Source organism: Ornithorhynchus anatinus, chromosome 13 (assembly GCF_004115215.2).
Source record: "Ornithorhynchus anatinus isolate Pmale09 chromosome 13, mOrnAna1.pri.v4, whole genome shotgun sequence".
NCBI classification, from domain to species: domain Eukaryota; kingdom Metazoa; phylum Chordata; class Mammalia; order Monotremata; family Ornithorhynchidae; genus Ornithorhynchus; species Ornithorhynchus anatinus.
The window spans coordinates 14,803,682-14,821,398 of NC_041740.1; the positions used below are offsets into that span (position 1 = coordinate 14,803,682).

Below are 17,717 nucleotides of genomic sequence, written 5' to 3' on the forward strand. Positions count from 1 at the left end.
TGTGTGATTTTGAGAAAAATCACTTATCTAAGCCTCAATTTCCTCATCTATGAAATGGAGATAACGTTTGCTACGGCGATGCACTTGAGTCTCTCTAAACACTTAATAATCAATTCCTACCCCTGTCCTCCCCCCTACAAGCAATTATGTACATACCTTTACACTCGGTTCCTTTCTCCTACCTGTAATTTATTTTCATGGCTGGCTCCCCAACTAGATTGCAAGCTCCGAAGGCAAGGATCAGATCGATGGACTTCATTGCTTTCTTTCAAGGGATTAATACAGGGCTCTACACATAGTAAATGCTCTGTAAATTCCACTGATTGATCACTACCTGCTCTTCCTGCCTCTTAGGTTGTGTGGGCCCAATATCAGGTATGATCCGATTCTCTTGTACCCCAGCACTTAGCACACAGTAAGCACCTGATACCCACCATAGCAAACTGGATGGAGAAGTTGCTGACAGCGATGGCCACTCAGATACTGACAGGAAATGGACATCAACCGGTTCATGCAAAAATCTTTATTTGGAACATGTGCATTCTGAACAGGGCTCAGTGCCCTTAAAGTGAGAGCTGACATTGTATTTACATTGTGCAGAAATACAAAATGTTTCTAGAAGACATTCATCCCATTATCGTTTACAAACATTATTGTATTTGCTTCCTCCATCTCCTTCTCACCTCGCCCCCCACCCCCCTTCCTCTCTTTACTCCTATGAATTCTTCCTCTGGCCCCCTGTCTGACCTGCATCTGGAAATGGTCCAGGACACACTGCAGCTTTCTGTGGAGACTCTCCCTTTTCTGCGTTACCTTGGACCGAGGCACACATGTTCAGAGGCAAACTATCCTGAGTTGGAAAAAGTCTCATCTTCATGGCATCTTAGAAACTACTTTGGGGATGTTTCTGGTTATTTTCTTTGACAGGCTTGGGTGAGATGGCTGGAATGTTTGCTGTCCAGGGTGGAAAGTACCTCATTTATTTTATAATCTGTACATTACTGCCATTTCCGCCAGCTGGGATGTTTCACTCTGATTTCTAATTTCTGCCATATGTGGCTCAACTTGAACTTGTGTTCTCCCCTCGCCTGGCCTTTCACTCCCACCCCAAATAGTGAAGAATCCATCCAGGGAAAGAGATAAGGTGGCAGCAGGCTGGGCTTCCATGCCAGGACCGGGATTATCCCAATCAGGGCTGCGCTTCAGGTAGAAAGTCTCAACTCAAGCTCAGGTTGTATCTGTCCTCTAAGAGAGGTGAGGAAGTAAATTTGGCCTCTGCACACACAAGTGCCACCAACAGCCACATCGATGATCCAACTAGGTGAAGTCAAAACCATGAACCAGTAGGGATGGCCTTTTTCCTCCAGATAGGACAATCCCACCTCCCCTAGAAGAAGTTAGTGCTGAAAGGAGACAACGTCAAATGCTTATAGGTAGTATTTCTGCTTTCCCTGTTACTTTAGTGTCTCTCGTGTCTCATCTCTGCCCCTCTCCTAGCCTCCCTCCAAGGTCTGATGAGTCCTGAGCTAGCCCCCCTCCACCACCATGGGGGCCTCCCACATGCAGATCCTGAAATGCCACTCAGAATAATGCTTCCCAAGCTCAGTGCCGGAGAGCAACCCGCCACCCACAAACAGCTGTACAGAATCCACAACTCAAACAAACAATTCCCCACCCCAACAGCCCCCAAGCTGTCTCCCACGCATAGAAGTTTCTTTGCCCTGGCGTCAGCAGAACAAGGGCCCCAGATAAAAACTTTCTTTCCTCTTGCCAGCATAGAAAGCCAGAAGTGACTCCTCACACACTAACATAGACCTGAAAATAATCTGGCCACACTGCTCACATTCTAAGGCACCCAAACCTGACATCTAATTTTAATTTCTTGATCATTCTGAATGCATCGAGCCAAAATGCATAAAGTCTTCCAAGGGTGCTGAAGACTTTGGGTCATTTTAGCCCACCCACATTTCTCCCCCTGCTCAAAGTCGGCGCTCAGAGGGGGTCATTGAGTCCTCCCCATCTCATCCATCCATGGAAGCTCTTGGCTAAAAAGTTGCCTGGATGGGTGGGTTGTCATCTGAAAAAGGGGGCTCAGGGTAAGGCCTCAGAGGATTCAGAACTGTATATATAGCTACATTCTGAATCTAAGTAATCAAAGTCATGAAAAGTGATGCTCCTTCTTCGTTGGGTCTTCTGACCACCCAAACTCCATCCAAAATAGGTGACATGACCAGAGGTTTTGCTATGAACAGGAGCCTTAGATTAAAAGAGAGAAGCCCAGATCAGAGGGTGAAAAGCAGAGACAATGGTGAAACAGGGAAGGAGGGATCAGAGGGTCAACCTTCAGCCTTTGCAGAATTTGGGCTGAAGGAAGAGGTGGGGAGTGGTGTTGAGGGTGGTACCTCTTGAACAGGCAAATATTTACTTCCACAGAGAAAAGAAACTGGTGCTACCCCACACCTCTTCCTAAGTAATTTGAGATGGGGAGTGAAGAGTGAATTAAATAATTTCATTTCAGCTATATATCATTTGAAACCATCTTTTGGCTCAATTCTTCAGAAATGGGCTTATATTTTAGTCACGGAAGTCCAACAGACCCTCAACGATGCCATATTAAAAGCTACACTTCTCAGGAAAATAGTATGGGAAAGTAATGAAGGTGACTATGAATGGTGGGTGGCAGTGGAGGAGGAAAGTATTAGTTGTATTTTAATCACCAAATAAACAATTGGACTCCAGTGGGAGCTATTCTGAATGGGAAAATAAATTATTACTGATAACCAATTCTATTATTAATGCAGTTATAAATATTGTATGCATCTCTCCTGTTAAGAGAGTGTAAGCTCCTTAAGGACCAGGAACATGTCACTGCGGTATACGCTACTTCCCAATCGACCAGTACATTGCACGGCACCAAGTAGCTACTCAATAAATGCAACTGTTACTACTAAAACAATATAACTAACATGACTCAAAACTCCACCTTACAATCCCGTTCCAACATACTCAATTCATTTTTCTTCTTCCACTCCCTTATGTGCTCTCGTGACAGACACCACCTCTGTCTCTTGTGGGCAGAAATAAGACTTTTGTGAAGAAAAACTTGCCTTTTTCTATACTTCTCCAAATTCTAAAGCAATGTTTCCTACCTGAATACCGTTGAGAGCTCCTAAAATCAATCCATCAGTGGTATTTACTCAGCACTTTCAGTGCAAGAGCACTGTACTAAGGTCTTGGGAGAACCAGTAAAGCACGATTCTTGCCTTCAAGGGACTTACAATCTACCAGAGACAAGAAATTCTATTGGTCACTGTCTGAATTTTAGGGGAGAGAGGGAGACCCCCAAACAACTGGCAGTTGGCTCAGTTCTGCAGTTTGACTCCACCTGCCACTCTTATGAGTGGTTCAATAATGACTGAAGTCTGGACGACCTATTCCCCACTAAACCTTGGGAAAAGTAAGTCCAGGGTCATTCCCAGCAGTGACTTGGACCAGATTATTGCTGATGTGAACCTTGAATGCTGTTATAACTTTTCAGCTAAAGAGCCAAACTTTAAAAGAAGGCTGTTTATGAATAATGGCTATGGACCCAGATTGTACATAGTGTATCTAAAGAGAGTTTGCAGAATTAATTATCATAGTGGATCCTGTTTCTTTTATAACAAACAACTCTAAATACATGAAGTTCTTGTGGAACAAAAATCATATGTTACAGATAAAAAAAAAATTGCTGCCAAAGCATAGAAGTCAAGTTTGGGGCCAAATTATAGACCACCCAACAATTGATAATTCAGAAAGTTGAACTGCTTTAAGAAAGAGATATAGTGACTTCACAAAACAGAGGAAAGGGAAGGGGAAGCAAGAACCACTTGGATGGAATGGTAGCAAATAAGAACATTTACAAAGAAAAAAACGGACATTTAAGCATAAAAATACCTAAATAAACAGTGTGCAGGTTAGCGCAATAAACAGAATGTACAGGCCTTATAACTGTCTTTTGAAATACCATAGATTTAGTGCTGCAAAGCAGTATCTTTCATGGAGGCTACCTCAAAGTCATACCAGGTAAAATGCGTCTCTCTGCAAGAAGGGAAAAGGCACATTCTCAGGGCTCTGCGTTCATCCAGTCAGAACTTGACAAGACAGCAAAACTGTGGAACCTACAGGATTTTAACCTGAATTCTTGAAAGGGTGGCTTTCAAGAATCCCAACAGCTACAAATACAAAATGTCTATTTTTAAAAAGTTAACCCAGTAATATATATATATAGAGAGAGAGAGAGAGGCATCTTTTTCCACAAAAATATTAGAGGCAGTATTGAATATCAATGAGACATAGCAAATGCAGTAAAACAAAACATGAACCTCCTTAGAGTTCTACACAAACGGATCCAGATTATTTTAAATATAATACTTTTTGAAAAAACTCTGCCACCCCACAATTGCTTACATCATAGAAAAATATTATTTTTTTGTAAAAAAAAAAAAAGCAATATAGTTACTTTGTTAAAATGGGCTACAATATACCAGCAAGTATTTTTCCATATAAAGAATTTCTAAACATCAATACGGAAAATAAAAAATAGATAATACTGAGTGCAAAATGGCCAATAGATTGTTTGCAACCGACCAAAATGGTTCATTGCCCAACAATATTGTTAGTACAACATAGTATGGGTCTTCATCATTTAGAATTGTGTAAGGTTTTTTTTAAATTGTCCACATGTGGCAAGTTAACCATGCAGTTTAGTTAAAGTTATTTTCACTAGCAGAAGGCCAAATTGATTACAAAAGGATCAGTCCTAAATCCTCTGTTCATTCCACATTTCCCCCAAACTCAAAAGTGCAGAAACACTCCAGGCAATGACATTTGTTCAAGATATTTTATAATAAACACAAAAGTTTGGGTTTTAAAGATACTCAAAAGGGGAGTTTAGGAATTCACATTCTTTTCAAAATCATTTTGCTGATCTCCCAGGTTTAAGCTTTTACACAGAGCAACAAGCTTAAAAGGCATAAGCCCCAGCCAGTTTACCGCCTCAGATGAACACCATTAAAGCCCAGTTTATATGAACGCTCCTTGCCAAATGTAGGCATTAGATCTTAATGCTATTCCAACAGATGGCTTCCAAGGCAGATTTTAGTTCTCTCTGCAAAGCAGTTTTGTATGAAAGACAAATTTCCTATTGGCAGTGGTAAAGGCTTTATCAGTACACCATAAACACCGTTGAGTGGTACCAATTTCCAGATATTATCACCGAGCAGTCAGTTCAGAGAACCTCAAACCAGAGATCTCTCTTCACTAGCTGGCTGGCTCTCTCTTGATTTTTCACGGGTATTCTATTTTACACCCTTTCGACTCTGCTAGGATCATACGTATCTGGGAAAAAAAACCAAGGAAAAATATAATTAGCAAAGCCCTTGCATGACTAATAATCATGTTGTTTTGAATTTGTACATCATACTGCTTGGATTGTTCTTACATTACTTGTCACTTTTCTCCCTCACACAGTCCCTGTGACATTGAGAAAGAAAGATATTATTATCCCCACTTTACAGATGAAGAAACTGAGTCATAGGGCAGTCAAGTGATGCGTCTGACATCATACAGCAGAGCTGGAGTTAAAACATGACAGCCTTGCTGTCCAGATCCCTGTTCTTTGTCCTGGATGAGACTGGCACCACTATTGTTTCCTAGTCTTCATGAAGCTGGTAAAGCTGAGCAAAGATATTCAGGAGAAGAGCTACAGAAGTTTCTTTTTTGATATTACAGTTCATGTGTACTGGAGAGTAGCTATGGGCTCCCTAAAGAATGTTTTAGAGAGGAGCTCACATATCTGAAAAAACTGTTATTTTTAACAAGAGCTTGTTTGGTGATATTTTCCTTGTTAATCAAATAGAATTTACCTTGAATATGAACCAAGCCAGACCCCTGTTCTACCCATTCACCTGACAAACCAAACCACCTCCTCAGCTAGTTTGTTTGAATTTTTATACTAGATAAGCCACACACTGGTCTTTCCTGCCACATTTCCACACAGACAACACTGTCAATGATGCCCCTTGGCACACAAAGGACAATATTATATCCATTCCAAATATTATCATTTGTAGGGCTGGGGAAATTGAGAGCTTGGAAGCTTGCCAGCCAAACTTTCAGGCCTCCAGTGATGGAAAGAAGGTGGGGAGAGAGGTAAGGTAAGGGAAGAGGCTGGCAGGACTACTTTAACCCTTTGGCAGAAGGGGCAGGTGCTCTGGACCCACCACACTCAGGGCCCCTCTGAGCAACTCTCCCTCCCCCTGACCCTTAGCCCTTGGCTTGGCTAAAATTGGCTCTGACTGGGAGAGGGGAGCGTGCAGCTCAAGGACCACCCTTTCATATATGTGAGTTGGGCCCAGCAAGGGTGAACCTGGTCTGTGTTGACAGGGAAAGGGAAACATCAACAGCCTACATGGATAGTCTGGTCTCTGGGCTCCAGGTACGTTACTGACCAGTGAAGCAGCATTGCGTAGTGGATAGAGCATGGGTCTCAGAGTCAGAAGGTCATGGGTTCTAATCCTGGCTCCACCACTTGTCTGCTGTGTGGTCTTGGGCAAGTCACTTCACTTCTCTGTGCCTCAGTTCCCTCATCTGCAAAATGGAGATTAAGACTGTGAGCACCATGTGGGACAGAGTCTGTGTCCAACCCGATTTGCTTATATCCACCCCAGCGTTTGGTACGCATTTGGTACAGGGCCTGGCATATAGTAAGCGCTTAACAAATACCGCAATTACTATTATTATTATCCGGCCCCTCTGGAGGGGCAGCTGGAGGTCTCCAGTCCTAGAACTCAGGGGGAAGAGGTTGGGGTGACCTAGGTGAAAGGTAATGACTTTCCCAAGGGTCAGGACTCCTGCTCGGCAAACTGTTAAGCAGAGTGGACCAAAACCCCAAGAGACATTCCCCTGATTTCTCCCCGGGGGACTGACTAATCCAGCCCCTTGGGAAAACTTACATAAACAAAGGCATAAAGCAAAGTAACAGATAGATCATGCTCCCCAGCTAGTAGCCCTAGTAAAACTTTCTGCCTGCCCAAGTCTCCGCTCCGTCGCTTGGCCCTGGGTGTGTGTGAGAGGCATCGACACTACTGTCCCTGCCTGGGTCGAATTATTAGCCCTGTGACCACCACAGTTACTAATAATGAGCCTCAGTGCAGCTGAACCCCTGTTAGGTGGGTGTTTCCTACAAGGCTAATTCAGGTGAGTCACAACAGAGAACCTGGCCTCCCCCAATCTGTTTCCTGGTGCCCACTGGTCAGCTTGTGGGTTTGACTTGGACATGGAGGTCTGTTGCAACAGTTCAGGGACTGGGCCAAACTGAACGGCAACGTATTTCCACCCTGGATAGTCTAACCTTCCAAAACCAGGGGAAGACTTCACGGGGAATGAAACTCAATTACAGCAGGACATTGTCAGTCCTGGTAATCTCAGAACTGACCAACACAGAAACAAAGGATGTATCGGGTATCATGAACCTCACATTTTGGATTACCCCAAGAATTCCTTTGTAGGATCCTGGAACATAATACAGTACCTGCTATGATTTGAGGTAAAGACCACAATTCACAACCCTACCAGTAGGGTCAGCGTGTTCCGGGGTTAAAATATGAAAACAACCAACAAAACTTCCATCCTAACTTCCTGGGCTTTGTGACGATGGGCATCAGAGGTTCCCTGGAATTCTGTTCTTGATTTGCAGCATTTGTCTAAGACTACTTAGTTACCATACTGTTGGCTGTCTATTTCTGGGAAGACGGAGATAAGGTTTGCAGAGCATCCTGGTTTGGTTCAAAAATTCAAGAACTAAAACGTCATGACAGTTTCTAAACTTGGAAAGACTGCATTCTCCTATCCCCCCAAAGGCAGCATATTTTTAGAGGTGCAGCCCTTTTCCGACATACTACCCTGAAACAAATGCATGCAGCTAACTTTGGCATGCAGAAGACATTAGAAGCCAAATGTTTGGCTGCCCTACATATGTTATGAGAGTTGCACTGTCTGCCTTCAGAGGGTTTTCTGAGAAAGACACCTGGATTCTGGTTAATCTTTCTCCCACTGAGCATGATAGGGAGTTTTCATTTGGGCCCAAGAAAGTTGAAACGTTGACCGGGCCTGCAGAAAAAATTCACTGAGGCGAGCCCAAGAGACCGACCGGCCAATTTATTCTGAGCCACCTGGAGGAGAGAGATGACTGGAGGCCTGTCTGATGGTGAGGGAGAGGTAGCTGGCCCACTTAGCTGTCTCATCTGTGGGTGGGAACTCCCGACCCACTGGACAGCCCCCTGAGAGATTCGGGTATTTGCACTTTGACACGAGTCCACTGAAAAGGAAAAATCTGGGACGTAAGTGGATGTGGTTTTTTTAATTGTCACAATGAGATTACAACACTATTTCTGGTCAGAATGGAGCCAGGGGCGAGCTTTCAGTCTGGGGAATCAATCTATCAATCAATTGTATTAATTGAGAGCTTACTGTATGCAGAACACTGTATTAAGTGCTTAGGAGACAACAACAGACTTGGGAGATAGGAAGGGGACCACTAAAATTTGTCTTCTGAAGCAATCCATTTTATATTGTGACATTTGATCCAATGAAAGTTAACCTGAGTTGGTTTAAAAATTGGAAACAGATTTTGCTGAAAGACCCAATTTGAGTAAATGGGCCAGTAGCCAGAGGCCCAAAAGACAGTGGGCATCAACAAGATGCCCTCTGACAGGAACCCTGACTCACTTCCCAGAACATATTTTCCCAACCTCTTGGAGCTGCTGCCCTGAGCGTCCATGTCCAGAGGGGAGAGAATGTGGCAAGGGGATGTTGGAGTAGCTTGTTTCCCTGTCTCCCTGACTGCTCTCTCCAAAAGGCTGCAGCACAACAGTATGATTTACTGAGTGTTTACTATGCCCAAGAGCACTGTATTTAGCGCATGGAAGTGTACAACAGAGTTAGAAGACATGATCCCAGCCCACAAGAGCTTACAATCTAGTTGGGGAGACAGACCATAAAATCAATACATAAATGCTGTAGGAACAAGGTATGTATCAAAATGTTCAGTGGGTTCAGACCCAAGGAAGACAAGAGGTTAGTCAGAAAAGACTAAGGACTGGGCAAAAGAGTGGTCTAGTTCCCCATTCTTGGCTACACTGTGTCCCCAGTGGCTCGCTTGCTCCATAATGCCCGCTGGGTGGCCTGTCACTCACCATAACCAGTTGTGCCTTGTGACCAGCAGCTGGTGACCTGAACTCTTAACTGACTTGGAAACAAACCGGCTGAATAAATTAGAGCTCTTCTCCAGATCAGGACTCCAGCAGATTCTCCTCTCTCCTTCCCTTCTTGGGAACTCATCAATAGGGTAGGCTTCAGACACAATCAGGATGTTTTACTGCACCTCTGAATTGGGCCACAGAGAGGATCCTGTGATAGTTTTGTATTGTTGTCCTCCCCTCCAACAGGCCATTTAATCTTAGAGTGAGAAATAAACACCCCGGGGACAGGATAAGGCAAATCATCACATAATGAAGGCAAGAAAACTGATATCACCTGCCTGTGACCCAGACACCCACTGAATTATTCTGCTGCAAGGAGGAAGAGTAGGGTTAAAACAGGCTGGAATGTCAGTTCCCTGGCCAGAGGACATCCAAGACAGCTGCAGCTGGGTGAAGCGACCCACCATCCCCATTTCTGTCTCTGCCTTTCCCAGAGGCCATCAGGGAAATGACAAGAATTTGATGTGCGAGGGAACCCTGTACTTTTGTTTGTCTAAGCCATCCTGAATGTCTCAGGGAAGTGAAGCATAATAAAACTAAGGGTGAATAATTCAGAAAGGATTAAGAGGTTCAAGGGTTGAACATGCCCCACTCACCCTGGGATATGGGGGGCGGGGGGTGGAGGGGAGAGAAACATGTGTAAATTACTGTGGAACCTTAAATATCTAAATATCCACTCATTGAGAAGAGTTCAGATCAAGGGGGAAAGAAATAGAGTTTGGATTCCCAACAAAACTGGGCACAATTCTGTCCAAATTTCCAAATTTTTGATGATCTAAGCCTTGGTCCAACTGGCTTTCTACTCTAAATCCACAAATGAGGCAAGGCCTCTACTTAGACCCTACTTGGAATGTCCTTTCTTCGTACCTTCTTTCACTGGTACCTCTTTGGGTGGGGCAGAGTGCCACTTCTCATCATTCCTACAGTGTTTGGCACATAGTAAGCGCTTAAATACCATCATTATTATTATTATTCCTCAAATCTCATTCATACTTATTGAGTGCTTACTGTGAGCAGAGCACTGTACTAAGCTTTTGAGAGAGTACGGTATAACTATATAACAGAGTCAGTAGACAAGTTCACGGCCCACAGCGAGGTCCTTCTGAATTACTCACCCTTAGTTTATTCATCCACTGAATCGTACTTATTGAGTGCTTACTGTGAGCACTGTACTAACAGCTTGGGAGAGTACAACAATAAACAGGCACATTCCCTGCCCACAAGCAGCTTACAATCTAGAAGGGCACAGTCTAGTGGGCCAGGGCATCAAAGGATCTGGGTTCTAGTCTTGGCTCTGCCACTTGCCTGCTGTGTGATGTTGAGCAAGTCACTTAACTTGTCTGGGCCTCAGGTTCCTCATCTGTAAAATGGGAATTAAACACCTCTTCTCCCTCCCTCTTTCTTAGACTGCGAGCCTCCTGTGGGACAGGGATTAGGTCTGACCTGATTAACTTGTATCTATCCCAGGGCTTAGTACAATATTTGGTATATAGTAAACATTAAACAATCACCACAGTTACTATTATTATTGTTACTAACAAAGAGTGGGCCTTCAGTTGACCTCCTTGCCTTTCACCTGCTCACTGCTGGAGTGCCAGTGAGGAGGGAAATAGCCGGAAAGACAGGAGGGAGGAGGAGAGGAAACCAGAGAATTGAATAATCCAGTCCTGAATAATGGAGGTCATTCTATCTGACTGATATGGTTGGACCTGGAATGGTCCCATCCTTGAAGCTTCTGGAAGGAGAAAATACTCAGGTGAAAACCATTCAGGCCTAAAATAATCTGTGTGCACTCCCTTGTTTCCCAATTTTATGTTAATTGATAAAAGAGACAAGGAAACAGCTGAAGCATGTAAGCAAACTTCAAAGAGGGAATGGTCTGGATGGAAATGAAGGACCTCACAGGTCTGGAAACAGTTCAAAGCAGAATAAGTATATGTGGGGCTGGAGCCTACTCAGGCCAGGAAGAGTAATGAATGCATTGTGATTGTGTGTGTTCATTTGCATTCAATTAAACCTACTGTCCAACTCTGGAAAAGTGCACTGGTTTTCATGCTCACTGACTTTTACAGGGCCCCAACTATCAAGTGAGAACATAGATGAACCCCACTTGGGCACAGGAGATGATAAACCGGAGTTGCTGGTAGAAATTTCTAAGCAGCTTGCAGTCCATAATACCAGATTCAGGTGATTTGATTTGGATACTTATAAACTTATAATTGAAAAATTCAACTTTCAACAGGTAAAGATCTATCAGCTAATAATGTAATAATGTTGGTATTTGATAAGTGCTTACTATGTGCAGAGCACTGTTCTAAGCGCTGGGGTAGATACAGGGTAATCAGGTTGTCCCACGTGGGGCTCACAGTTAATCCCCATTTTACAGATGAGGTAACTGAGGCACAGAGAAGTTAAGTGACTTGCCCACAGTCACACAGCTGACAAGTGGCAGAGCCAGGATTCAAACCCATGACCTCTGACTCCCAAGCCCGGGCTCTTTCCACTGAGCCACGCTGCTTCTAATCAGCTGACTTCAGATGATTGGTAGGCTTAGGAAATTGAGTCCCAGTCAGCCTCACTCTGAGCTCATTTAAAACTCAAAACAATTTGGTGACAGAAGAAGGGGCAGGTATCATCCCCTTAATTTAAATGAGAGGAAAAACAACCTAATTCTGGAAAACTGCAGAATTATGATGGCAAATTAAAAATCACACCCCAAAAAACACAGCAGCAACAAAAACACAACACAAGAATCAAGGGGCTTTCACATAAAATCATGCCAAACACTGATGAGGTTTGGGTTTGGCTGGAATTAGCTCATCCTCTTTTCTGTGAACACAGGGACATGGTTATGAAAACTGTGACTCTTCAAAATCCTGATTTAGTGTAGGTCTACTGAACTCTGTAAATAAACCATGGCACTGCTTAAGAATTTTATATTTAATCAAACATAATTCACTCAAAGAGGGATCAGACATCAAAAAGACTCGACTTCCTAACCCCATGTGGACATCTGTTATTTATCATCTGCGACTGTTTGCAAGTCTCCCATATATTTTCCAGGTCATTTTCAGATTGCCCGTTTGACCTTTTCCCTGTGACAGTCCAGGGAGGATGCTGGTGTCCTCTACTAAGATCAGGGTATAGGGATTCCGGGTTTGACTCTTGTTTCTACTGGGTTCTAAGATGCTCTACTCTGTATGGATGACCTAGAAGCAGGTCAATGGTGGGGGGGGCAGGGGGAGATGCACTGGGAGAGACTCTCGCCACCACGATGGGACACCTACCTCCCCTGTGATTTCTGGATTGTGCATGTTCCCGAATCTGGATTAAGTTGAGAGGAGAAGTTGGATATATTGGGAAGGAAGAAGCATCAAAGAAAAGGTGTGGCCTAATGGACAGAGAACCAGCTTGGAAGTCAGAAGGACCTGAGCCCTAATCCGAGCTCTGCCACTTGTCTGCTATGTGGCCTGGGCAAGTCCCTTAACTTTTCTGTGTAGCAGTTACCTTATCTGTAAAATGGGGATTAAGAATGTGAGCCCCAGATTAGCTTTTATCTATCCCAGTGCTTACTACAGTGCCCGGCACATAGTAAGCGGTTAACAAATACCATTTAGAAAAAAAAAAAGATGACAACTTGGGTTAGAGGGCTCCTGTCACAGGAACAATCTCCATGGTGCAAATCTGGAATAAGAATCTTAGGGATTTTGCTGGAAAGAAAAGAATAACCAATCCCTCCTCTCAAGAACCATTGCTTGTTCTGCCTGGCAAGAAATATCTGCTTATTAAGTCATTATACTGGAAGCTGAAGCTTGCCCCAAGGTCGGTGACCATAGTAGGAAAATGTCCTTTTACAAGGAATTCAAATTAGCATAGAGGGGTGGCCAAGGGGAAGGAGCATGGACCTGGGAGTCAGAATACCTGCGTTCTAAGCTCAGTTTTGCTACTTCCTGTTGTGTGACTTTGGGCAAGTCATTTAACTTCTCTGTGCACCAGTATCCTCATCTGGAAAATGTCCTCTCTCCCCAATAATAATAATAAGAATAAGAATATTGGTATTTGTTAAGTGCTTACTATGTGCAGAGCACTGTTCTAAGCGCTGGGGGAGATAAAGGGTAACCAGATTGTCCCTCATGAGGGTCACAGTTAATCCCCATTTTACAGATGAGGTAACTGAAGCACAGAGAAGTGAAGTGACTTGCCCACAGTCACAAAGCAGACAAGTGGCAGAGCCAGGATTCAAACCCATGACCTCTGACTCCAAAGCCCGGGCTCCTTCCACTGAGCCATGCTGCTTCTCTAGACTGGGAACCCCACTTACAACAAGGACTTGTGACTGGTCTGATTGCTCTAGCCCAGCGCTTAGTATGGTGCTTGGCACATAGTACGTGCTTCACAAATACCATAGGTATTATTATGACTCTTTTCTGGAGGAACAAACATCAGCTCAGTGGTGAAGCTTCTTACCCAGGCCAAAGGTATCTCCGCCGACCTTCTCCTCCACGACCCCTGCTGTTAGGGGGCCGTTCTTGCCCAGGGTTAGGACACGTGTGGAAACCGCCCCCTCAGGCCCCAGCTTGGGCGCCAAGTCGGGGCCACTTGGGAGGCCGTGGCTCCCACGTTGCTCACCCTGCCCCCTTGGAGGCTTGCCCTCTTCAGCCTCATCCCCTGAGTCGGTGCTCTTGCTGCTCAGGCGTCTCATGCGGGAAACCGAATCTACCTCCTTCATTCGCACCAGGCGGTCCATGACCATCCGGCTGGGCGGGGAGGCCAGTTTGCCTTGCAAGGTTTCAATCACCTTGGAGGCGCTCCTGAATCTCTTCTCGGCACCAGGGAGCCACGTGGTCCTCTCCACTACATGAAGCAAAGAGGACCTGCACAGCTGGTTTGCTTTCAGCTCCTTTTGGTCCAGGACAGGGGAAAGTGGCTCGGCCTCGGGGACATGAGGATGAGGGGAGGTGTCCCGGCTCGGGTCCGGATGTCCAGAGGCGTGGTTGACTCTCCCAGAACAGGTGTCTCTCTCCCCGACAAAGAGAGGGCTCTCAGTCCAGCCACACTTCCTCCGGCTGTCGTGAGCATCTCGGGGCGGTCTCACAGCATCTGCCCGCGCTGCGTGACTGGACACACTCACCACCGGCCTCTCCACGTCAGAGGCGCTCCCTCCGCGGCCGGGGGGCTGACTGGGTCCGGTCCTCCGGTGTCCGGGAATGAGAGACTCCACGGCTACCTCGATGCCCAGAATTCTCGCCGCTCGCACCTGAAGGGACTCATGCTGAGGGATTTCTATTGCACTTAGGTTTTCCAAAAAGTCATCCAGCTGACTGGCAGTGTGGTTTAGGCCAGAACTAAGGCCCACAGTCCTCAAATCCGGCTCAGAGGTACCCTGATTTTTGTTGGCCACAAACAGTCGCACCACAGAACCTCTTTCTTCCGCCGTGTCGCTTCTCAGGGGGGTGGTCACTTTGCTCGGTCTAACAAACTTTAACACATCCACACATCTAGTTTCCTGAACCTTCCTTCCCGTTAGAGAGGGGGACCGATAGAGAGGGGGTGTCGCAAATGCCGGACACAAACGTGTTGAAATCACCCTTTTCTCTTGGCCTGGGCTGCCAGGATGCCTGTTAGGGTTCTTCTCAATCTCCTGGGTTCTCCGCTCTGTTACCCCACTCCCATCTTCGGGCCTTCCTGATACACTCCGGCTATCCTTTGCCTGCAAGGGGTTTTGGGATGGAGGATGGGTGTTCGGAGGATGGGTGTCCGGGTGATCGGGCTTCAACTCCACACTCCAGCTCTCGGACTTGCTTTTAACTCTTCCCGGTTTAAATACAGGGCCCCCTGCTCCCACCATTCTGGGCGGCTGCCCAGCTCTCGCTTCCTGCCTGGGGCCATCGGGCAGAACAGTGCCCCGTCTGGTGTAGGTCCCATCCTTTGGCTCCTTTCTCTCTCTTTCCACGCTCTCACCATTACTGCTGCTGCTGTTCCTCCTGCTGCTGCTGCCGCTACTGCTACCGCTGCTGCCACCGGTGCTTTCTTCCTGACTTTGAAGTTCCTTGTTAAAACTTTCCAATTGGCTTATAGCGTCCCAGGGACGACGGCTCACGGGCTTCAAGAGAAACTGCCCGAACAGTTCTTTACTACTGCACGCGGGATGCTCTTCTCCCTTGACCACTTCACGCTTGGGCCCTGGGCCGGTGGTTCTATCCCGGGTGTCTCCGCAGGATCCATTCGGCTGGGTCTGGTAAGCTTTTGGTGCAGGCCCTGGAGCGGCGGGTGGGGAAGTGCTTAAGAAAGCGCTGTTGCTGGATGGAGTGAGATACCCTTGACCTTTTGGGTTAGATCCCTGAGGCCGCCATTTCCGGTCACTGAGGGGTAACCCCCACTGCCGCTGTTTATCAAAAGTAGAGGGGGCCAAAGCTGTGGAAGTGGGAAGGCCATTACTTGTCCCCCCGGGTTTGGCATCGGGAGGAGGCTGAGTGTTTGGGGGTTCTTCTGGGAAGTTGGTTTGGGTTTGCTGATCTCTGTATTGGTCCCCAGGCCAGGAGCCGGAATATCTAAGTTCTCTGTGTTTTGTAGCCCGACTGTCGCTGAGGTCATCTGTTTGTTTGTACTCTGCCGGTCTCCCCAGTTCCTGCTTTTGGAATCTGGTCATGCTAGCTATGCTTCCTGTAAGCGCTTGCAACTCCAGGTCAGTAGAAGACAGGCTTAAGAGACGTTGTTCTTGCAGAACTCCGCTCTTATCAAATCCGTTCTCTAGGTCAACACTCTGTTTTAAGTCATTGTTGTTCCTATCTGTATCTGGCAGATGGGGCTCTGATGGAACTGGGATAGAAACCAAACAAAATATCGTCTCGTTGGTTTTTTTCTTTGCACTTTTTTTGTTTTGAGTCCTAGTTCCAAGTTCAAACTTCTTGAGCTTAGCTACGGTTTCACAGGTACCATCCCCCTGGGAAGGAACTTGACCTCTGACGCTCTCCTGATTGGGTCCCCGCCAGGGCCGCTGCTCCCTCAAGCCACAGCTGTCTCTTTGGTCCGGCAAGGCACGGCTCTCTGAACCCCTGGGTGGTGTTGCTGGCATCAGCCGCCTATGGCTGGGGGCTGAATTTCTGAGACCCCTCTCACTCCCTGGCATGGGTGATGGAGGGGCACCATCGGGCTGGGCCTCCTGGAGGGGTGGCTCCAGGAAGGCAGTGGCCACTGCCCTCCCTGAGTTTCCAAACGGCCTGGTGTCTTCGGGAAGCCTCTGGGAATATGCTAGCTGAATATGCCGGATCCGGGGATCATCGAAGGGAATGTACTGGACAGAGCCGTCGGGGGCGTTCACATGCTGGAGGTGACTGGGGTTTCCCCGGAGTGGGTGGGGGTCTGCGGAGAATCCGTCTCCAGCCCCGCAGCTCCCAGAAGAAGGCTGTTGCCGGCTGGGGTTGGTCCTCTCCCCGGAATGTTGCTGTGGAACACGACTCCCAAGGGAGTGATGAGGCACTTCGTTTGAGAACCGGGGGTGGGAGTTTGGCTGGGGCGGGGACTTGTAAGATGGAGGAGGGATGTACACTGGAGGTTCCAAACCAGAGTCCTGAGGGGGAAGGTCTTGCCGCGACTCACTAACTTTGGTCAGATGAGTAACGGGTGGGTCTTTCTGATGGTGGTCCTGATGCCCAGAGGCCTCTACAGCCACCCTGTTCTGTCGGTGCAGTTCATAGGACGGAGGTTTGATGGGTCTGCCGTATTTGGGCTTCGTCAGTGGTATCAGAGGGATACCCCTCTCGGGGGGTTTGCTGAATTCCAAATGTGAACTATTACTTTGGGGATAAGCTGGCACCTCCCCAAAGCGCAGCACCTCAGGAGAAAGGACTCTGGGCAGTGACTGTGACTTGCCTTTGTTCTGAGAACTAAGTGCATTTTCTCCCTGGGTGACTAAGTACAACTCTCCAAGCAGCCTTTGCCCGTCACCGTCAGACATCTGCCTCCCTAGTTTTCCAGGCTGGCTCCAGCTTTCCACACTAAGATTCTGCCATTTAGCATCCTCTGGCATTTTCCAGCTTTCTTCCAAAACACTTTTCTGCATCCCCATCTCTGGCCTTCTTGTTCCTACCTGCCACTGACCCTCTCTCACATTTCTGTTGCCACCTCGGGGCTGTGACATTCCTGCTGTTTCCAGGTCTCCCTTGTCAGTGTAACCCAGCAAAACCGTGAAATCTTGTCCTTTTCTTCTCCAGTGGGCAAGATCTTTGTCTGTCTTGGGCCGGGAAGACCATCCTAGTGGAGCTTGGTCACAAAACCTACAAAAAAATAAAAAATAAAAAATACTGAGCATTAAAAGATGAAGCACACAGGCTTTGCCCTTAGCCTTCAGGAATTCCATCAGTGATCAAAACTTGGCTCGGCCAAAATGGATTTCTGCTTCCTCCCATCAGTGCA

At 46.5% G+C, this 17,717-nt stretch overlaps 1 protein-coding gene across 9 annotated transcripts in view; it reads right to left on the minus strand.

Moving 5' to 3' along the window:
• Window positions 1-508: 508 nt before the first annotated feature.
• The window catches only part of JCAD (junctional cadherin 5 associated), a 131,913-nt gene continuing 114,704 nt past the window's right edge, over window positions 509-17,717 (minus strand). For all 9 annotated transcript variants that reach the window (XM_029078425.2, XM_029078427.2, XM_029078422.2 and 6 more), the window contains 2 exons: window positions 13,770-17,578; window positions 509-5,379 (listed from right to left, as the gene is read on the minus strand). In XM_029078425.2, coding sequence (XP_028934258.1) covers window positions 5,345-5,379; window positions 13,770-17,578 — 3,844 coding nt within the window. In that variant the 3' untranslated portion in view covers window positions 509-5,344. The remainder of the gene's footprint in view (window positions 5,380-13,769; window positions 17,579-17,717) is intronic.